The sequence below is a fragment of the Elgaria multicarinata genome, chromosome 8 (assembly GCF_023053635.1).
Source record: "Elgaria multicarinata webbii isolate HBS135686 ecotype San Diego chromosome 8, rElgMul1.1.pri, whole genome shotgun sequence".
Lineage (NCBI taxonomy): Eukaryota > Metazoa > Chordata > Lepidosauria > Squamata > Anguidae > Elgaria > Elgaria multicarinata.
In genome coordinates, this window is record NC_086178.1 from 38,107,786 (window position 1) to 38,131,240 (window position 23,455).

The 23,455-nt window shown below is 41.4% G+C and overlaps 1 protein-coding gene across 1 annotated transcript in view; it reads left to right on the top strand.

Annotated features, from left to right (window-relative positions):
• DNER (delta/notch like EGF repeat containing) overlaps positions 1-23,455 on the top strand; it is a 145,553-nt gene that overhangs the window by 53,958 nt on the left and 68,140 nt on the right. Inside the window, exon 2 of the mRNA XM_063132181.1 lies at positions 20,925-21,221. Coding sequence (XP_062988251.1) covers positions 20,925-21,221 — 297 coding nt within the window. The remainder of the gene's footprint in view (positions 1-20,924; positions 21,222-23,455) is intronic.

The window sequence follows — 23,455 nt, forward strand, 5'->3', positions numbered from 1 at the left end:
GCAATAGCACTCTCCTGCCCTTGCTCCCCAGCAACTGGCATACATATACATACCGCTTTTGATATTGGAGGTAGCCATCAGAACTATTCGCCATTGATTGTACATTTTACATTGCCATTTTTAATGCTTGGCTTATATCCATGCCATTTCTGACTTAAATAGAAATTGACATGGTTAGCCTTGGAAAACAGAACAAATCCTTGTGGCAGGTAATGGCACGTATGACCTTGAAGAATGTGCAGGTGCTTAAGCATCTGTCTTTGAAGCTCTTGAGCCCAGTAAGTGTTGTCAGTATGGAAATGTTGTCATAGGGCTCCTTTCCAAATAAAGGAAAGAAATGTGTCCAAGTTTAAAACAAGAAATTATATGGTCCAACACAACTGGCAGAGCTCCCAGATGTCCTCTTTTCAGGGACAAACAAGTCACATGAAAAACAAAACATTATACAGTTGGCAGATAAGGAGTTGTCCAGAGGGAGGAAAACCAGTGATTGGGCCCTTTCTTTCTAACAAAATCTAGATTGTAGAGCAGGTGAACTACAGGATTGATGCCACATCCTAAGACCACTTAGGTTCTCCAACAACTCAGATTTTTGAGAAGATGCCATCCTGACGCACACAATAAGCAAGCCAAATTCATCCCACTGAAAATTATAAAACAATAAAAAAAGCAGCGTTTACCATCATCCAACGTTCTGTCACTAGTTGTGACAAACCTTAAGAGTCTGTGAGGAATGAGAAGAACGTTCACTATCACATAGCAGGGATGGGGGATGTTGGTGGACTCCATCACCCATCAACCTTGCTATGCTAACTAGGGATCATGGGAGTTGAAGTCAGAGAACATCTGGGAGGGCCACATGTTCCCCAGCACTGTCATATAGGAGTGAAAAACCTAACTGGGCTGCTACTGAGACCAGCTTGGGTAAGAACCACATGGAAAATGCCTCACCAGCCCCTCATAGCAGTATGCAAAAGAGCTAGGCAGTACATCTCACTCTGAGAGAGTAAGAAATACAAAAATAGGTATCATTTATTGGATCAGTACCTGAACATGTTAGCAGGTGTTTGGTATTTTACTGCTTTAGAGATCTAACATATGATTAGATGCCAACATGAAGTATTTTTAGAACTATGCTTGCAAGCTGTCACTTCTTTACTGTAATTCTCCCTTTAAACTGACTAATCAGTTAGGAAGAGAAGGAGGAGGAGGAGGAGGAGTAATTTTAAAAATATTTTAACCCTTGCTTCTCTGAAGAGCATGGGGTCAATAAGATTGGAAAATAAAAGCTGTGCAGCAATCATTTCTTTGTAAATGTAGTTTGATTTGATTTTGTCCTGTCTTGGGATTCCCAGAAGGCTTTATGATTTATAGGCTTAAAGCTGAAGCAGTAGTCTGTGTCTTGAAACCACTGCTAATAATATGGAAGGCGTTTGATAGTGTAATATTTCTGTAGAGAAGAATAAACAGGCATCGAAGCATATTACTCCTACTTAACTAGTATTTGAGCAATCATGGTGCATAGTAGGGGTGTGGTCTGCTCTGTTACGGATTGCCGGATCCGAAGTGGAGTGGGCTGATCTGGACCTCCGAAGCCCGGTTCTGGAGCAGATTGGGGGAGGTCTGAATTGGCTCGAAGCTGTTCGGAATGGTCCGAAGCAATTTGGACCGTTCCGAAGCTTCGGAGCCAGGTAAGTGGGGAAGGGGGCTTACCTGGCTCCACTGCTGCAGTCCGTGCAGCGATGGCGGTGGAGCCAGGTAAGGCTAACCCACTTACCTGGCTCTGTTGCCACTTACCTGGCTCTGTTGCCGTGGCCTGTTTCCACCCTTTGTCCTGGGCCACAGTTGAAGCTGCCGCCCAGACCACGGAGGAGCAAGGTAAGCCCCCCTCCCCCCTTACCTGGCTCCACCACTGTCACGGCATGGAATGCAGCAGCGGAGCCAGGTAAGCCCCCTCCCCCTGCACCCACTTACCTGGCTCCTCTGCAGTCTGGGCGGTGGCTTCAACTGCGGCCCAAGAATAAGGGCGGAAATAGGCCATGGCCTGTTTCCAGCCTTAGGCTTGAGCTGCAGTTGAAGCCGCCGCCCAGACCACAGCAGTGATGGAGCCAGGTAAGTGGGGGAGGGGTGCTTACCTGGCTCCGCCACCTGCTGCCACTGCGGTCCGTGCAGTGGCAGATGGTGGAGCCAGGTAAGGGGGGGAGGGGGACTTATTTGGCCCCCACTTTGTCCCCCCTTCCCCACTTACCTGCCTCCGCTGCGCGCCGCAGAGGCAAGTAAGTGGGGAAGGTGAGGGGCAAAATGGGGGCCGAATATCGAATACATTTTAAAATTTGTATTCAAGCATGATTTCATAAAGATGGATTTTGCTTTCCTATCTTTGTTTTGTCTGATAAGGTTGTAGATTTATATTCACTTTAGTATTACAAGGACAAACACGTCCAGCAAGGTGTTAAAGGCTTATTAAGCCTTTGAAATGTTTTCTTACTGCTTATATAAAATTGACTTGCAGAAATGTATTTCTCCCCTTTTTAAAGCAAGGTAATTCTTTGCACTTAATTATCCAGCTGTAGCTTTTGTTCATCTCAGTGTCATCATCATTCAGTATCATTCTTCCCAACAAAGAAATCAGAAAAACAAGATGCATCCAAAGCTAGAGAAACTGATTACTTTAATTTGTGTTCCAGTCTTGTTTCATACTGGAATAATGTTATATTTTTATCCTTTGGTATTACAATTCAGTGAGCTATCACTTTAGGGATTTTGTTCTGTTTTGCTTAAGAGATGTGTGTCATTTTTTATCTTGATGCTGGAATGTAAAAACTGAACAAGAAATATTAGGTAGAACATGGCTGTAAAATAGTGTTGAAATGAAATGGTTTTTTTTATATATATATATATTTCATGAACTTTTTATTCCTCCAGTGGAAAACTTCTTGTTTTGGTGATTTGTGTGCTTGTGCAACTGAGTGATGTATTTGTAGAATACTGGTACACTCAACTCCATTCTGTTGTGGAATTACTCTAAAGTTCAAACAAAGAAGACTTAAAATGTGAGGTTCACGTATGCATATTCCTCACCCAGAAGGCTTAACATCAAGTTAAGACTTGCATGTATGAAGTTTAAGTGTCACCCAGTATCACTTGTTTTGACAAACCCATGATCCACTAAAGTAGTAATGAACAACTGACAGCATGGGTTTAAACTTGGATTAATCACCTAGAAATTGGGGGTAACATAGTACATGCAGTAGTTTGAGTGTCAGTCTGTCCTGGAATGCCAAAAATTGTGTTACACAAGTCCTGTGTATTTCTCTTCTCTTACATGAATTTCCTGCATGAGGCATTTATCATGTACTCGTCATTCCCTACTCACAGAATTTTTTCCCAGGTTCTTTAGTCTACATTGTGGCCCTCCAGTTTCGTTTTTGTGTCTAAAGAGCACTTTGATGAGTTTTTTTTTAAGACCAGGGGAAATGCAGTATTGAATTATAAAAGCAAAAGAAAAGACCTTTTTCACTTGTGTGAAATTCCACTAGACCACAGTGCCACCTAGAGATTATGAAACAGAAATGCAGGAAAGGAAATGCTCTTTGTGTAGTGCTTGGATCTCAGTTCCGTGGCAAAAATGAAAGCAAATACAGCATATTCACAGCCGATTAACAGACTCATGTAGAAAAGTTCAAAGCTTAAAGGCTAACAGCAGGTCCTAACCATGTTTGTTCTGAAGTAAATTCCACTGAAATCTGTGGGACTCAATCCACTGAGAATGTGTTTAGAGTTGTAGATTTAAACCTTTAAAACTAGGATGACCATATTTTGGAAACCAAAAAGGAGGACAACATAGTCGCCCCCCAAGGTATGTCCAGTACCAAGGGGGTGTGCCCACCCGAACATAGCCTTGGTCACATGTCTGATTTTACAGCACACATTTAAGACAAATCTGTTCTACATAACATCTTAATGTTAAAATCACTGAAATAAAGAACAAGTGAGAGATTCAATGTATCTGAAATTAACTTCACTCACTCCTACTTTTGCAGGTTTTGCTGTACTTTGTAGCTTTTGCTATACTCTGTGTGTTACATTCTCCCCTTCCCTCAAATATCTTTTCTGACTGTATCTTCACTCATTGCAAGCTGCTGTTGTTGTTAACAGGGTTTGCTACTGGCCCCAGATCTGTTTCAAATTTGGTATGGCTAAAGCTCTACCTAAATCCTTTCATGGTGCAAAGTTTCATCTCTTTATCTTTAAAAATGACGATTTAAAAAATAATAATTTTAAAACCTCAATTTTTAAAAAATCCTAAAAAAATCAATGAATGAACGGATCTGTTTCAAATTTGGTGTGGCTAAAGCTCTACCTAAATCATATCATGGTACAAAGTTTCATCTCTTTAACCTTAAAAATGACGATTTTAAAAATAATAATATTAAAACCTCAATTTTTAAAAAAATCCTAAAAAATCAATGGATGAACAGATCTGTTTCAAATTTGGTGTGGCTAAAGCTCTACCTAAATCCTTTCATGGTGCAAAGTTTCATCTCTTAATCTTTAAAAATGATGATTTTAAAAATAATAATTTTAAAACCTCATTTTTTAAAAAATTCCTAAAAAATCAATGGATGAACGGATCTGTTTCAAATTTGGTATGACTAAAGCCCTTCCCATGAGCTACCATTGTGCCAAGTTTCATGTCTTTATCTTAAAAATGATGGAGTTATAAGCATTTTTGTTATTTCCCATTAGAGCTGCTCTTTGAAAAAAAAATCCAGATTTCCCCTCCCCCTCCCGGATTTGCCATCCAAAACCCGGACAAATCCGGGTGAATCTGTTCATATGGTCACCCTATTTAAAACTGTATGTACAGTATCTTGTATATATTATTTCAAGAATATATGTTGCATCTGTGGGCAGTTAGGTACCCTGCGTTTTCCCTTAATTCTCGTTTACATGTTCATTAGAGCTGGCTGAAGAGAAAATGTGATGTGAACAATTTTAAAATGTTCCTTTTCTAAAGACTATGATCACTTCCAGAAATGTGCTCAGAGTAATTTTGTTGGTTAATTTACATTACGGGAAATATTTGTTCTGTAGCCTAAGTGTTTGAATAGCACCATTTCTCAACTCCATGCTTTGCCATTTTCTTATCTTAGAAATCATATGCATGTGTACATGTATCTCCTTGTATTCAAGCTATGATCTTTGGGATGTTTTTAAAATTATGGTCATGTAAATGCTCAAGACATATATCAGTCAATGCTCAGGGCAGGGTTTGGAACAGAAAATGCATTGGTGGTCCTGATGGATTAACTACACCTACTACTTGACAAAGGGGGAGTAGAACTTCTACAGTGGGTTTTTTGATAAGGCTGATCATTAAATCCTTCTGGGTTGCTGGAATGGATGGTGTTCAGGACACAATATTGCAGTGCTTCTCCTCCTCTCTGATTGGCCAATTCCAAAGGATGGCTCTGCATTGCAGCCAGCCTGCATATCATATGGGCTACTGCAAGGCTCTGATCTTCTTCCTATCCTTTTTGTAAAAATGTGCCTGCAGCCTCTGTGGATAATGCCCTTAATTTTGGAGGGCATTGTGTCTTTCTCTTTCATCGGATGCAGGAGTGGCAGTTAAAACCTTAAGCGAGTGCCTGAGTTCTGTTTTGGAAAGGAATGAGCACTAAAAAGTTGGAACTGAATCTAGACAAGCCAGAGTTGTTGATGATTAGCTAATTGGAGCATGTATGATTAGGATTGTTGCATGTTCTTGATGGAGTCATACTCCTGCAAGAGCAGCAGGCACACAACCTAACCCTGCTCTGTTGCCTGATGTGGCAGTAGCAACCAGAAGCTCTTTCCACCAGCTTTAGCTTGTATGTAGAATGTGGCCTTTCTTCAGTAATTAATGCCTTTCTTCTGTCATGCATGCACCAATAACCTTTTATTGAAACTAGTGTAATGCGTTCTACTGTAATGGATTCTACAATTGGTGCCTTGGAAGGTGGATCAGAAGTTTCATTTTTTGGATTAGAGCATAGATAAAAGACTGTACCTCTCCAGACCTGCTCCATTCAAGAGCTGGTTCTTTCCATAATAGCTTGGGTCACATTTAGGAAGCACCCAGTCCCCATATGTTGCTCTCTGCTCATTAAAGTGATCCTAGGAATTCTTGCTCATTAAAGTGATCCTAGGAATTGTTACTCAATCCTTTTACTGTTCCAAGATATAAGCCAATTCTCTCTCTCTCTCTTTCTCTCTCTGTGTGTCCTCCCTTAATTTCTAGTTTTTAGCTACAAGCTGAAAACTTTTCTCCCTCCTGCAGCATTTGCAGGTGACAGCAGACCGTACCTGTTTGATTGTTGTTTTACTGCTAATGCTGGTTGTATTGTAGTCTTGTATTAGATTGTTTTTGTTCTTAATCCTGTTGGATATCACCCTGAGTGCTCAGGTTCTGTACTAGTATAGTATTTGTGTGGGATTCTGTAATCGTCCTGATTATGCTTTCAGTCCCTTGCCTATCAGCACTGTCTTAAGATACCATGCAGTCTTGTCCAACATGATGCACAGGGTAAGGCACTACTAGGTTTTATTAAACCCAATATTTTTGGTTTTAGAGTATAGTTTCTTTAAGTGATGAAGTGAGTTTGTTGTTATCGGTTGTATCCTATTCAGCCATTTTGGCTTTTAAAACTGTGTTTGATTTGGATCACCTCAAACAACTTTTGCCCACCAGTGCCAAGATAAAATATTGATGTGGTGCATGTGGATGCATTTTTCCATAAAGCCTATAAATAACTGAGCCGTGCCAGCATGAGCTGCCTTGTCGTGTAGTTTAAATAGTTCCAGAGTGTCCAGTCTGTAGTTATTTTTAAAGTCAAATGAGCCCACGAGAGACACTTTACTATACAAAATGTACTGTCTTGTGTATGACTGAGGGCAGATCCACACACAGGCTTCGGGACGCCCTGAAGGCGCTTTAGGGCGCCCCGAAATCGATGATGTACACCCTACCTTAACCGTTCCAAGAAGAGGAGGAGGAGGAGGCAGCCCCGCATCTCCCCTCACGGGGATGGGATGAAGAGTTGCCGCGCCCGGCGGCTTCGCCGGGGAATCAGCTGCCGCCCACCTACCCGCTGGCCTCCTTTTGCCAGCGAAAGAGCCATCCAGGCCCACCCGGGTCGGAGAGCTCGGCAGAAGAAGCCCCGCCAGTTACTTGCGAGGAGCTGGGACAAACCGTGACGCCCGTCTACATGTTGCACACCTGCTGAAATTCCCTTTTCTATGCAACTGTTAAAGATACAGGAGCCCTGTCCTTCTTTTCATATGGTCATCCTAGGTTAACTGGCATCACAAAGAGTTGTGTTAACTTGCAATCTTCTGTGACATCCTTTCTTTGATGCTTCCAATGGTATATGAGACCCATTTCTTATGTCATAAAACTGGTGCTTGTGCCTACCTTTTGCTCCACCCCACACTTCTCCAGTAATGTTTGACTCTATAGGTCACATGGGAGTAGAGTGACCATATGAAAAGGAGGACAGGGCTCCTGTATCTTTAACAGTTGCATAGAAAAGGGAATTTCAGCTGGTGTCATTTGTTTATTATTATTATTATTATTATTATTATTATTATTATTATTATTATTTATATAGCACCATCAATGTACATGGTGCTGTACAGAGTAAAACAGTAAATAGCAAGACCCTGCCGCATAGGTTTACAATCTAATAAAATCATAGTAAAACAATAAGGAGGGGAAGAGAATGCAAACAGGTACAGGGTAGGGTAAGCAGGCACAGGGTAGGGAAAAACTAACAGTAGAAAGTAACAGTAGAAGTCTGCACAACATCAAGTTTTAAAAGCTTTAGGAAAAAGAAAAGTTTTTAGTTGAGCTTTAAAAGCTGTGGTTGAACTTGTAGTTCTCAAATGTTCTGGAAGAGCGTTCCAGGCGTAAGGGGCAGCAGACGAAAATGGACGAAGCCGAGCAAGGGAAGTAGAGGCCCTTGGGCAGGCGAGAAACATGGCATCAGAGGAGCGAAGAGCACGAGCGGGGCAATAGTGTGAGATGAGAGAGGAGAGATAGGAAGGAGCTAGACCGTGAAAAGCTTTGAAGGTTAACAGGAGAAGTTTATATTGGATTCTGAAGTGAATTGGAAGCCAATGAAGAGATTTCAGAAGCGGAGTAACATGGTCGGAGCGGCGAGCTAAGAAGATGATCTTTGCGGCAGAGTGGTGAACAGAAACCAACGGACTGATGTGAGAAGAAGGAAGGCCAGAGAGAAGAAGGTTGCAGTAGTCCAACCGTGAAATAACCAGTGCATGAACAAGCGTCTTGGCAGAAGAGACAGACAAAAATGATCGAATCCTGGCAATATTATACAGGAAAAATCGACAAGATTTAGCTACTGCCTCAATATGAGGAATAAAGGAGAGCGAGGAGTCGAAGATAAAGCCAAGGCTACGAGCTTCCTTGACCGGAGTAAGCGTAACATCATTGACAGTAAGAGAGAATGAGAGATGAGGAGAAGGTTTAGGAGGAAAAACAAGCAATTCAGTCTTTGCCATGTTAAGCTTCAAGCGACGATGAAGCAGCCAAGCTGAGATATCTGAAAGACATGCCGAGATACGATCGTGAACATCAGGAGAAAGTTCCGGAGATGACAGATATAGTTGTGTATCATCGGCGTACAGATGATATATGGAGAACCTGGTGAAATTCCCTCTTCATCACAGAAGTTAAAGCTGCAGGAGCTATACTAGAGTGACCAGATTTAAAAGAGGGCAGGGCACCTGCAGCTTTAACTGTTGTGATGATGAGGAAATTTCACCAGGTTCCCCATATATACAAATGACACCTGCTGAAATTCCCTTTTCAATACAACTGTTAAAGATACAGGAACCCTGTCCTCCTTTTCATATGGTCACCCTACATGGGAGGAGCTCCCTGTTGGTGGCCATGGTGGCTATTTCCAGGTTCAAATATAACTGGAGGAGTGTCGGCATGAGCCAAATGATAGGGGATAACCACATCGATTCTACGCAGTGCAAAGTGAGCCTTACCTTAATTCAGTGAAGCTGTTCGTTTTGGCAGAAATGTGGAAACTAGGGTGAAACTGCAGACACCCTCCATTCTTTTGCCAATTCCTTTGAAATTGCTTTAAATAATGTATGATAGAAGAAGATTTGATATAAGGTACTGAGGATGGCTGAATTGGTATAAGCAAGTGGTATTACTTGAGAGTTTATTCAGTCAGGGCACTGTAGAACTATTTGAATAGAAATAAAAGTAATATTAAGTAAATGAAATTAAGAAACTATTATTCACAGTTAAGAAATGTTACAAAGTCAAATGATGATTTAAGGTAATTATATGCAATAGAAGGGTAATTTTAAAATAAGGCTTCAATTATAGATGGAAAAGCTCTGATTTTTTTTATTAAAGAAGCATAGCAATGTAGACCCCCTTAAGAAAGAAATTATTTGTGAGCAGAATTTTTTTTACAGCTGGTGAGCCAACTGGTAAGATTAGAAATCTTCGAAAATCTGGTTCTACGAAAATGCCTAAATACGGGACAAAACTGGTAAAGAGCGAGTGATACTAAGGGATCACATTCTAAATGTGTCAAATATTTTAATAAATTCTACAATATGTTTTCAAAACTAAAGTCTCAGGAGTACCAGTCCTAGGCTTGTCTGCTTGGCTATAGCAGGCTTCTCAAGTGCTCGGCAGGTTGTTATTTTTTCAGCAAGCAACTACCGTAGTGCTCAGTACTATCAGTGAGTACAATACAGGCTCCATTCAGAAGAAACCTTAAACCATGGCTTTGACCATGGTGGTTAAGCCAGAAAGCCAGGTTGTGTTCAGAAGACACCTTAAACCATGTCTTTAACCATGGTGAATAAAGCAAAAAGCCTTAGGTCATGGCTAGACCTGCCGATATCCCAGGGATCATGCTGGGATCATCCCTGTGCATCCGCATGATGCACAGGGGATCCCGGGAGCAGGGAGGGATGATCTCTCCCTTGCCCCAGGATATCGGCATAGCCTTTAATCCTGCTTTTTCCCATGGTCTTGGGATGATCCCAAGACTGCGGGATGTGTGGGCAGGCGTCGTAGTTTCGTCCCAGCTCCTCGCGAGTAACTGCACACGGGATGCAGAGCTCCTCAGGAGCTCTGTGTCATCGGTGGTGGGGTGGTGGGAGTGGGAGGTTTTTTTTGGTAAAACAATCACACTTACCTTTTGCGCTTGACCGTTCAAGCGCTCCTTCCCCTTAAAAAAACAAAAACAAATGGTGGCCGCGATGTCCTCCTCCTCCCAGGACGTTGCACGCTGCATGTAGATAGAGGAGGAGATCTCGCGATCTTAAAATCACGAGATCCTTCCCCCTCCGTCGCGCTAGGCCACTAGGTCATGGCCTTAGTCACCATGGTTTAAAGTGTCTTCTGAACATGGCCCGGCTTTCTGGCTTAACCACCGTGGTTAAAGCCATGGTTTAAGGTGTCTTCTGAACAGGCCCACAGAGTTCTTTGTGGGTGCTGTTGCACTTATATCCTACTCGTGGGTTTCCCACTAGCAGTTGGTTGGCCACTGTGTGAGCAGAAGGCAGGGCTCTTCTTAGGTTTTCATTTCACCGGCAGATATATATTTAGGATTGGTTTGACAACTGTCACAATAATGTAGAGTTTAACGTTGGCATTGACTATAATATAAGTTGACATGAGGATGTTGTGCCAGGTTAACAATATTGATTAAGACTTTATGCCTACAACAGATGCCCTTCCTAAATTTGCCATAGCAGAAGCATTTACATAGAATAATAGAGTTGGAAGGGGACTAGGAGTCCAACCCCCTGCTCAGTGCAGAAATCCACATTAAAGCATACAATCCACATTAAAGCCTACAATTCACATTAAGCATACATGTGGCACATTGGACAGAGGGGATTGAACAGAATAAGGATTACCTGCATATATTTGTAGCACATGTTGAGGGAAATGTCCCTCTGCTTTCAGTGTGCTGTTGCATGGTCAAGAGGATTAACTTTTCTTTTAAGAGTGCTTTCAAGAAGTGCAGCAACAAAACATTGGAAAATGTTATATTAGCTGACTCTTTTCATTTTATTTGTGAAAGTAAGGTACAATTTTAATATTGATAAGTATACAATGTTTCCATGTTGTAATATTATAGTATTTTATATGATAGTTATATAGTTTTATTTTATTTTCTACTATGTGTGTTATATATATTGTTGGGTTTTTTCTTACTGGTTCTATGCAGTTCATATTATGTTCAATATTAGATGTATAACATGCAATTTATATAAGTTCTTTGGGTATAGTAATCAATATTTTTTATACTATTTGGTGAAAACGTGTGTGAACCTTAATAATAAGGTGGGCTATAGATTTACCACTTGTTGAATGAATTATTTTGCAAGTATTTTAGTATAAAGTAAGTTTCAATTGTAATACTATAAAATAAAATAGGCAATCAGTATATGCATTTCCTGCACTTAAAAGATGGATTTCTGTTTGAAACATCAAACTGAGGTCAAATTTTATTGGAAGATGTGTATATGTAATGATGTGCTGCCATGAAACACTTGATCAGAAGCTCCAGAAATGGTTGCACATGCACATTTTCCCAGAGTTGCACTGCAGCTTTGGGCTTGTCATATGTAAGCTGCATAAACTCTTGTTCTGCTTCAGAACAGTCATTTTAATGAAATGGAATTTGGGACATTAAAATGTGTGTTAAATTTTGTAGTAAAATCAATCATGGTAAATTGGGTGTGAACATTCTACTGGTATATAAAAGTTTTGTTCAAATGCTTAGAAATCTTGGCTCCTGAACTCTTGGCTTCGCAGTTATTGATCTACTGAATGTGCTGATCAATTGCTTATGGCTCCAAAAGCGATTGATTTAAATGTACAAGTTCTTGTATCTGTCTGTATTTTAATGGGATTGATTTTAAACTTGAAACTTACATTCAAGGTGAGGTGGAAAGAAATAATATTTTATTAAGGCACTTGTGATTTATGAATGTTCTTCATAAATTTAACATAGAATTTTTCCGCAGCCTCTGATAAATCACAGAACTGTAATATAGCATTTCTCAGTTTTCATTTTATCTTCAGTAAAAAAGCAAAGAAATAAACATAATTCAGAGGAATTAAATAATAGACAAGTTTAAAGTTTGTGGGTTTCCCGCAGCAGCACGAAGGAGTATAGCAAAACCTGTAATTATATTATTACCATCTAATGTAATTGAGGACTCTGTATATAAGAAAACAACCTTAATGTCATTTATTTGTTTATTTATTTCATATGCACTCCAGATCGCAGCGTAGGGCTTGAATGCAATTTCCTGGTGACCTCCCATCCAAGAATTTTACAAAGCCAGATAAACACAGCTTCAGCAATAGAAACTGCATCACGTGTAGAAATTAAAATTACCTAAGGTCATTAAAGGCTAAGGCTTTATTTCTATGCATAATTAAATGGGAGCAAGTCTGATTTTGAATGAATGGTAGATAAACTTCTGAGGTAATGGGAGTAGGATGTGGTTGTAAGGTTTAACCTTAAAAACTGCGGAAACGGTTTGTTGCAACTTTCTAATTTGCTCTTGTGAGATTTAATTAAGGAGAGCATTTTGCTTGCAATGTACTATAACTTGGCATCCTGCCATTAAATCCGTGTGCAGCCATCTTTGTTGCTATTTGTTGTACCAGGATGTTGCCCTTGGGTTTCATCTGGGAAAGCCCAGAGGGCCAGGAGGGCAGATTGGGAATCTGGACCTGAAGTTCCCCACCCATGCTATAGGGTACGCCACATAAAGTTAATGTAAACTAATTTTCAACATATGCAATTGCTTTTGGATTAAGAAACCCTATCTGTATAATGTCTGTCTCCGTTATAGCACTACAGCTTTGGGAACAGCTATCCAGAGAGCCAGAACAGGCTGGCTCATCATTAGAATTCTGTGCAGAGGGAAACAACCTTTCCTCCTGGAGTTAATAGTACCGCCTAATGCTTGAGGAATTTGATTCTTGTGAATTCCTGTATGAAATGACCTGCTCTGCATCTTTCGGACTAAAGTGCAGATTGCAATTCAAGTATCCAGTGGATATTGCACGTCTGCACATGTTACGACACAGTTCTTGCAGCTTAAATGTATCATAATATACATTTAAATAAACTTTTCAGAGCAAATACATATTTAAATAGTACTGAGAGAAAATAAACGTTCAGATGTGTATTTAAATGTATATGTAAATAATGTATTTTGGGAGGATTTTTTAAAAATTGTAGATTAATGTGGAAACGGAATGGAACAAAAATATGGATAAAAACATGTAACAGCAACATGATCTGAAAATAGACAGATTTCATACCTGCTGTCTCCTGTATTTTTATAAGATACCAGCAAAAGGACCACTGTTATGATAGGAAAAGTGCAATGTTCTCTCCACACACAGAGGATCCCTCCTGGTGGGGGCCACACAATGCCATGCCAGTGATGGTGAGACACAGTGATGGCCACCATTTTGGATGGCTTTTAAATTGGTTTTAAACCCATTTTGGATGGCTCTTAAATTTAGATAACTTTTGAAAGCCACCGATTTGGATGGCTTTTAAAGACAAATTCCTGGAGGAGGAGGCTATCAGTGGCTACTACTCCTGATGGCTACATGCTACTTTCAGTATCAGAGGCTTTATGACTATGTACACCAGTTGCTGAGGATCATGGGTGGTAAGGTTCTGTTGCACCTGTGTCCTGCTTGTGGGTTCCTGGTGGACAGCTGGTTGGCCGCTGTGTGAACAGGATGCTGAACTTGGTCCAACATGGCTCTTCTTATATTCTTATGGTTTCAAATGCGTGCATGGCAGCATTGTCCCCAAGCTCAGCAGTTCCCTTTTCTCTATAAACCTGAATGGTAGCCATTTACCTGTGGGAATAAATAAAGTGTGTATTTGGATAGGGGCACTGTTAGGGTGCAGCAAATCCTGCCTTCCGTCCGTGGCAACTCCACTGTGTCAAACTGGTGGCAGGTTAACCCCTTGAACAGTGGAAGGCCTTAGATGAGCAGGTCTCTGGCCTGGAGCCTACCACTCTTTCATCTCTCCAGGAGTTCATGCCAGGCACATCAGCTTCATGGATTATGAGCCCTGGGAGGTAAATATGTTTGCCTCTCGCTGGGCTTCAAGGCTCCCATCTCTAGTCTGCATTCAGGAATCTCCATTCCAGGGTATCTGACATCCTCAGCTGGGAGGGTCTATGGTTCAGCAGTGGTGCTCAGGCCCAGTGCTTCCTTCATTCACACCACTGACTCCTCAGCCCCTGTGCCTGTGTCCAGCTTACTTCTGGATTCTGGGGTCATGTCATATTGAGTGTAAGTCGTTGTTTGGCTTTATGATTTTCGTTGCTTGTATATCGGCTTCAGTGCCTTTTTGGTAGAAAGGGAATAAATGAATAGAATTCCAAGGACTTCTTTATAGCCGGGCAAATGAAAAATAGATGAGCTGCTGAGATTCTCCAATACTTAGTCAGGAGTAAGTACCGTGGAGCTAAATGGTGCTTCTGTGTAGATGTGTGGATCTCTTCCTGGATATGCTAATTTCTGGAGAATTATGTTGACAGAACCTGAGGTACAGAATAAATGTTGATGTCCTTCATTAAACCAATGTCTGTTGGTGTAAGTACATGCAGGCATTTACTTTAAAGTAAGCCCTTTACTTATAAAGTATAAATCTAATTAAAAATATCCACACACACAAATGTGGATGAAATGTCTAATAAATTTGCACAAAGTTCCAAAATTCAAACAATACGAAGAAAGGACTGTACGAAAATAGTGAAATGATTAAATTGAGAACCTATATATAGATTTGTGTATGGTAGTGTCTCAGATTTAAGCCATTGTGTTTTGGTTCTCAATTAAACAGAACATTTCTTTAGGCACTTTTAGCTGCTTCTCTGGAGTAAGGGGTTAGGCTTTCTATGCATTTATTACATTTGCTGGCAGTGTTCATTTCATGGAATATTCAAAACTCATAGCATTGGAAGGAAACCTTGGAAACAGCCCAGCCTAACTGCCATGCACACCTAAAATCGATCTATCTCATGGGATGCCATTTTTCCCCATTGGATTTAGTTAGTTTAGTTATTAACTTTTTAAAATGGATGTGGCAGGGAGTTGGGAGACACCAAGGTTGCAATCCTATACTCACTTACCTGGGAGTAAGTCCCATTGAACTCTGTGGGGCTTACATCTGGGAAGACATGTAAAGGATTGCACTGTTGGACTATAGCTAGAGTGACCACATACAAAAGAGGGCAAGGCTCCTGCAGCTTTAACTGCTGTGATAAGGGGAATTTCACCAGGTGGTGCATGCATACAAATGATACCTGCCGAAATTCCCTTTTCTATACAACTTTTAAAAATACAGGAGCCCTGTCCTCCTTTCCATATGGTCACCTTAGCCACTGGTGAACTCCCCTTTAGGGTGGGATATGACCCAGTGATGGTTCAGCCCTATCCACTCAAGGCCAATGGCTTAAGGAGATTAGTGCCACAGGTCGGAACCACAACAAAATCTTATTTCTAGGCTGGCATTCCCATATTATGGAAAAGGGAAAGATCACGGGTAGGATCCAAAGTGCTGCTCATGGAATGAATAGGATACTCTCAGTTCTCAGCTCTGTGTTTCCCCTACAGTTCCAGCATCCCTGAAAAACTTTGGCGTGTTGGGACACCTGCTAGAACAGGATGGGAAGTGGAGAGCTGTGGGGGAGGGGTGGATTGGCGAAAATGGCATCCTCCCTCCCCCTTTCATTCATGTTAGTTCCACTGGACCCAAGTCCCTTCTGATCATGGAAGGGGGCCCTTTCGTGAAGGAGGACTAATGGGAGGGCACCTTTGGATCAATTCTGTTATAGGCATTATAATTTACTGTTTTGTTTGGTTTTTGCATTCTGCCTGCCTTGGGAAAATGTTAAGTGCAATGTTAAGTGCAATGTTAAAGTGCAATGTTAAGTGCAATGTTAAAGTCACCTTGGTGTACATTTGTCTGCAAACTTCATACTAATTGGGGTGAAACTTGTCTTGTGATTCCCCACCCCATTCTTGCTTCGTCAGCTAGGTTCTGCAGCTGCTGACTTGTACCAATATATCGAGAACATGCAAGCTGACAGTGAGACGATCCCAGGATAATTACAGAAGCAGATAACGAGAGCGAACATGCCGTATCAATTTGTGCTCATAAAACTCAGAAAGTTCCATAACTGAACTGTATTAGCATGATTGTTATCATTACTACCAAAATGATCCCACAAACTAGCAGTTATGGTGCCATACAGTTAACTATTGCCTTTATAGCAATTGCTAATGCATTGCCAATTTTAAGAAGTTTTAGCACCTTAAGCAGGATTTCTGAATGCATGAGTGGCATCTACCACTGAGTTTCATAGTTGCCTTGCTAGTTGTCTGGCATTTTTGATAAGGTCAGCCGAGAGAGAGAGAGAGAGAGAGAGAGAGAGAGATCAAAGAAACTAGTAGCCCCCATGCTACTAGGTTGCTTGACCATACTTTTCTATAGGGTAACTTGTAGCACATTAGTGGCCTGCAAGAAAAGAAAATCCATCATTCAAATAATAATAATAACAACAACAACAACAACTACTACTACTACTACTACTAATAAATTTATTTCTTACCCACCTCTCCATTTGATCGAGGCGGGGAACAACAATAAACAATAAAATACATAAAACTGAATTAAAACATAATATACATTGTTAAAAACATCCTAAAAATCATTCTAAAAAAATCTTAAAATTCCACTGGATAGGCCTGCCGGAAGAGATCAACCTTTATAGCTTTCTGGAATGCTAGTAGACTGTTAAGTTGACGAGTCTGCTCCGGCAGGCCATTCCACAGTCTGGGAGCAGCAGAAGAGAAGGTCCTCTGGGTAAGAGTTGTTAATCTAGTTTTTGCTAGCTGAAGTAGATTTTTCCCAGAGGACCTGAGTTTGTGGGGCGGATTGTACTGGAGAAGGCAATCCTGCAGGTAGCCTGGACCCAAACCATGTAGGGCTTTAAAGGTGATAACCAACACTTTATATTGCCTTAATAATTGATCCATCTAGTCCACTACTCTTATGGGTATGAGCTCTCCAAGGTCTCAGGTCTTTCTCTGCTGTACTTCTTGAGATAGTGTTAATTAGAGGTGCTGGAGCTTGAATTGGGGACCTTGTTATGCAGAGTTTGTGCTATGGCATCTAAATGACAGCCAAGAGTCTCATCACCCATCTAAGTGACTTCTCTGCTTGGTTCCCTGAAGGCCATACGTGACCTGGAAACTATAAAGAATGAATAACCTTGGGACTTGTTAGTCCACCCTTGCATAAAATATGCATCTTTCCTGCAAGTACTAGCCACAACTGGGAATCTCTAACTCTTGGTTCCTGAATGTACCATGGGCTCACAAGAGGTCAAATTGAATGGCCCAGCAACAATTGTATGAACAGAAAACTCACATTATTTCCTGGATTAGGAGTAGGCAACTTAATGCCCTACAGATATTTTGGTCCCCATATTCGCTGACCATTGCAATGCTGCCTGGGGCTTATTTTGGAGTCCAAAATAGCTGGAGGGTACCACGTTGCCTACCCCTGCCCTAGACCTTGCTATTGTAACACTTGGGTAGGTCGGTGATATCCTCTGTCGAGATCAACATGTAGTTCCACTATTCCACAAATAAATACTACTTGAGAGATGCTTTCTTTCTAATACAAAATATATAATCAAGGTGTCCTGAAATAACCCAAGAATTGCAGCTACAAGGATAGATGCATTAGTTATGAGGATGGATAATGGCAGAGACATAAGGCAAAGCTACAAAAAAACCTGAACAAAAAGTAGATACAATCTCCTATGGTACAGAAACCGCCTTGATTGGGGGAGTGGAGACAATATGGAATATGGACATGAGCAAAACAATAAATAAACGGTTCATGCAGTAAATCTGTTCCTAGATTGCATTGACTGTAGAATGAAGACTATGTGATTACTTTCCCATCTTGGGTGAGCACATACAACAGTGAAAGTTTTCATTTGTTTTGTGGTTTTACGTGTGAATATCTTATGCCATTGTATGTGTGCCATACTTGCTAAGCTAAGGTATAGAATGTATGCTTTGTACTTGGAATAGAAAATGGTACTGTTTGTTGATGGTTTGTCCTTTTTTCTTTTTGATCTGTACACGTAGATTGTGAAATGTCACCATGTCTCATCTTCCTTCTTGAAAGCAATATAATGTCTAGTGTGCTTACTGGAGAAGCATTCAAGGATGCAGTATTATTGCTTGTCTGTCTGACACAAACACTATCCATTTTGGGATTGCAGAATGAGCAACATAGTATACCTGGGGTATCAACAACCTTCAGACAAAGCCCCTCACCAAATGCCCTGGAATGAAAGTAGCTGCTGATCTCTCTTGTCTAGAAACAAGTCCCCCCAACCCATTTCCAGTCTTGCTCTAGGCTAACTCTCCATTGCAATAGTTGTGTGTCCCACTGATGCAACATAATGTGTAGAAGCACAGTGGCAGTGTTGGATACTGCACATTGTTGACATTCCGTATGACCTAGTAGATCTATGACATACTGGTAAATTCCCATTTCCATCTCGCTGGTCCCCAGCACATTCAAGACAACAGTGCCTGCTTGAGTGTCACAAATGCAAACTTGTTAGGTCTGTTTGAAGATCTTCTACATAAGGGGATAAATTTGCAATGTTGAACTGGTGATTTAACTTTGTTGGATTTATAATTCATGCTTGGACAGATTGAAACATACACATGCATTCTTCTAACAATCCTTGTGATGTTAGAATGACCAAATGAGAGGAGAGTGTTCACAGGAGGTGTGGTTATAAATGAGAAGAGAGTGGTCTGAATATATGTTTTGTGGAGGCTATAAACTTGGGAGAGTGGTGGAAAAGGGAAGATACCAGAACAGAAACAATAAAAATGCTGTAAAAGGTGTGCTGAAAAAGTTCATTAATTAGGCCCAGCATATTTTGAGAACTCTTCCTTACGGGCATTGTGCTCTATATTCTAAATATAGGAATTATTCTCCTCTTTAGAATATAGAGCACAATGCCCCAAGGAAGAATTTTCTTGCAATCTGTTTCAGTGCACCTAAACTATTACCTCTCCTACTGGGTTCTATAGAGAATATCAGTTATTGAGCAGATTGGAAACATGGCGGGCAGGTAGGGGTTTACCCCGGGAGAGCGTGGGAAGGGGGGAATCCCTCCCAGAGCCCTCCAAACCGTTGGGCCAATGCCCATCTTCTGCTGCCTCGCGCGGGGTGCCAACATGCGAGTTGCAGCCGCTGGGTTCCGTTGGTTGCTCCGGTCATCCTGTGCTCCCAGCCAAAACAGTAAAGAGGCCTGGGATGCATGCGGGGCCTGCCTTTAAGGCCAGCCAGCCACCCACGCTTCACCTTGTCCAGGTGTCAGCCCAGGCAGGCCGTCCTTTCTTCCTTCTCCCTGCCCACAAAAGCCCGCCCCCGCCCTAGCCATGCCGGCAGGGTGAGGAAGGGGCTTGCTTCTCTACTACTGTTGATTTCACAGGAGAGACTTCGAGCATTTCTACACAAGGTCTTCATTGTGCACTCATGATTAGTCACTCATGGGTTGTTGCAGGTCCATTATACAACGTCATCAACCTCCAGGGCCCCTCCCATCCCTTTTGGCCATTATATTGGCTTAATTCTGCAGGGGGGGAATGCAATAAGAGACTTCAAAGCAGGCTAAGTTTCTGGTGAATTTCCAGAGACACGCTAAATGTATAGGATTGTAGCCTAAGTGGCTTGATGAATGATAAAATCATAGATGTGGCAACTGATGAATGTAGCAAACCAGTGCTGGCTCCAGGTTTTGGAGGGCCCTTGGGCAAGGTGCCCTCAGTGGGCTCCTCCCTCAGCGATTCTACCTTCTCACATGAGCTGTGAGAAGGTTGATGAGCTGCTTTTGCTCATCATCCTCTTTCTGTTCATTGACACCACTTGCTTGCACGACTGGCAGAGAAGCAGTGAGCAGACAGGGCTATCCACTGCTCCTCCTTCTCCTTGTTGGCTGGGCCAAAGCAAGAGGCAGACAAATAAGCAGGCTGCAGTGTTGCAAAGGAAGAGCAAGTTCAGGGAGTTCTTGTCAGAGGGCCCATGCTGAACGTGCCTACCTTTGGTGCTGGTGCCATAGCAAACCTTTTGGTTCTAAAAACAACTTCTCAACAGTAATTTCTCAAACTGTAACAGTACTTTCAGGAGAAGAAGCAAAGCTTAAATTAAATAAGTGTTTCATGAATGGAGGTTTTGAAAATGGAGTACTTGAAAATGGATTGGAATACACAAGAGGCCCATTATTTATTTATCGGAAGTTCAGGCCAGGCAAGTTAATAATTAGGGGGTACTAAGAGTAGAGTATCAGTGACTGGCAGGAGCCATATCAAGAGTGCTTGTGTGACATAAAACCTCGGTCGTTGGTGCTTGGTGTCGTTAACTCAGTCAAGAGAGCGCTAGAGCGCGATACATATTTGATCTTATCTTGGTCTCACAAAAACGGCACAGTATGTTTTGAGTCATTTCCAATGTTATATGTTTCCAAAGGGGATGCTGTCTTAACTCACTTTCCTTATAACAATGCCAGTTTTTGTTGGCCACTCTGCTTTTTGGCACTGCTGTAATCTGAGAACCAGTTCATTGAAATGTGAACTACGAGCCATATGTAATCTCATATGTAAAGTCTTTGAAGTCCTGTGGGCTACATGGGAATTTTAGCTCAGGACCACTTGTGGACAAAACAAACAAAATCCTATGCTGTGGTATTAATTGATCCATTCTATTGTTTCTGTTCAGTTTGTTTCAGATCCATGTGCCAGCAACCCTTGTCTCCATGGCAACTGCAGTAATAACGGCGATGGCTATCTCTGTCTTTGTAATGAAGGCTACGAAGGTACAAACTGTGAGCACACATTTTACAGCCTTCCAGTCTCAGGATGGACAGAATCAGAGGCAACAAGCCAAAACAGGCCAGTATCGGCCACCATGGAACCCGATGTTCTCTTGCCACGATCGCAAGCAACGGTGACCCTGCCTACATGGGAGCCGAAGGAGGGTCAGAAAGTTGTGGATCTGAAATGGGATGAAGTTGAAGTAAGATTTTTCTTTAAAAGTATAACGAAATGTGCATCACAAATGATTTCTGAATATGACTGCAGTGAAGGCTTTATAGGAAGAGACCACATATGGAAAAAGTGAACAGTCCTGAAAGTAGCTTGGAGTGCTACCTGGGAAATCAGCAGGAGGAAAAATGAACCTACAACATAGATTTAGGACTAAACATCAACTCTTTTTAATTGCCATACTGTTGTGAGAATGCTGTTTGATGCTTATGCAACATTTTGGAACTGGTTGATGTTAATGAACCGAATACAACTGACAAATGGACATAAACTTGTTGTGTGTGTGTATGTGTATGTATACATATACACTAGCCTTGTTCAGGCATTTGCTTGAATGTGTGAGGGCTTAAAGTGGACAGAGTCACAGGGCTGTGCACACCGGCCCCGCCCTCCTTGCTGTGTTGATTCAACAATGTCTGAAAAGGAGCTCTACTAGTGTTCACTTGAATGTGAGTAGAACTCTCTGTGGGCATGTCTACACCACACAGGGTTGCAGGAGGGAGGGGGAGGATCTCATGGTATTATGCTCGTGAGATCCTCCCCCTCAGTCTACACATGGCGCACGACATCCCGGGAGAACGTAGGACGTTGCACACACCATATTTTTTTAATGAAGATTAGCGCTCAAGTGCTCGAACAAGAAAGTTGGTTTGTTTTTTTAAAATTCCCACTTCCCCCACCCCACCCCACGGTTACTTGCGAGGAGTCAGGATGAAACCACGATGGTGGGCCACACACCCCGCGGTCTCGGGATCATCCTGAGACCACAGGAAAAAATACGATTAAACGGTATGGCAATATCCCGAGGAAAGGGAGGGATCATCCCTTCCTGCTCCTGGGATCCCCTGTGTGTCATGTGGACGCACAGGGACAATCCCGGGGTGATCCCTGGGATATCGCCCCATGTAGACATGCCCTGTGTTGTTGGAAACCCTGATAAGTCAGGGTGTGTGACTGCGCGGAGATTTCTTTTTGTGTTCAAGCGAACAATTCCCTTTTAGATCTTGCCGATTCAACATTTGCAAAGGCAATTGGTGTAATCCACATTAATGTGACCTAAAAACATGCCAAAAATATTTTGAGTAATGGGAAACAGGTATTCATTTTTTTTTCTTTTGGAATGATTGATTTTCACCATTGTAGACAGCGACGAAACATATTTTCGAACATTTTGTTGATACTGTTTTATTTCTTGTGTCTTACTTTTTAAAAAAGAAATTGTATTAGATACGTATTACCTAAGTATTACTAAGGAGGCCTTTAATAGTACCAAAATGGCCTACAATGTCTTAAAATTATGTTTCTTTTATTCATTTGTATGTATTGATGTTTTTGGAGAATGTTATGTATTTTCTAATAGCAAGAGAAGCACTTAGAAGAGTCTAGCTTCTGAGCAGCAGCTAACAAAAAATGTACTGAGAACACTTGTAGAATGATAGAAAAACACACTTCAGGAATGTCTTAGTTGATAATTTACACTCTGTACTACACTGTTACTATACCAACACTCTGAATGATGAAGTAGTCCATGTACAGTCATGGTGATAGTAAAGTATGTTAAAGACCTTCTGAGAAACTATTGCATGGAAACGAAAGATATTACATTGCACAAGCCACCTTATAGGTCATGGATTTCTTTCCTTGGCAGGCAGCGGTGGCTCCATTTTATTTGTGGAATGCTTTCTGTCACTGATAAAAACTGATAATGTTCTTCTTTGTTGCCGGGATCAGGTGGCAAAGCATTGCTGTCTGTGATTTCTTGAAACTCTATGTGATAGCAAGCATAACTGAGAGATGCTATCAGCTGTTCTTGCTCTAGTTCCTCAAAACCTCGAGCTTTCATTACCTGCTGTTTAAAGGGCTGTGTTGCAATCTCATAGGTATCTAGCATAGCACAATGTGAAAATCCATTTATGTTTTTCTAAAGATCTCACTGATATCTTTTAAATGCAAGGTTCCTTTAGCAAGAATCTATTAATGCATATAGCTAGCTGCAGGAAGTAATATTTCCAAAATAGATGCTTCTCTCTCTGTGCACATAGCAGTTTTAGGGAGCAGTTTTTATCAGGGCCATGGCAGAGGGGAAGGAGTTAAATAATGTTGTGCTTTGCACATAACAAAAAGCTATGGTTTAATTAACTATGGTTTGTTGAATTGTGAGTTGTTACACGCAAACCTGGAACTATGAGTAAACTATGGCCACTG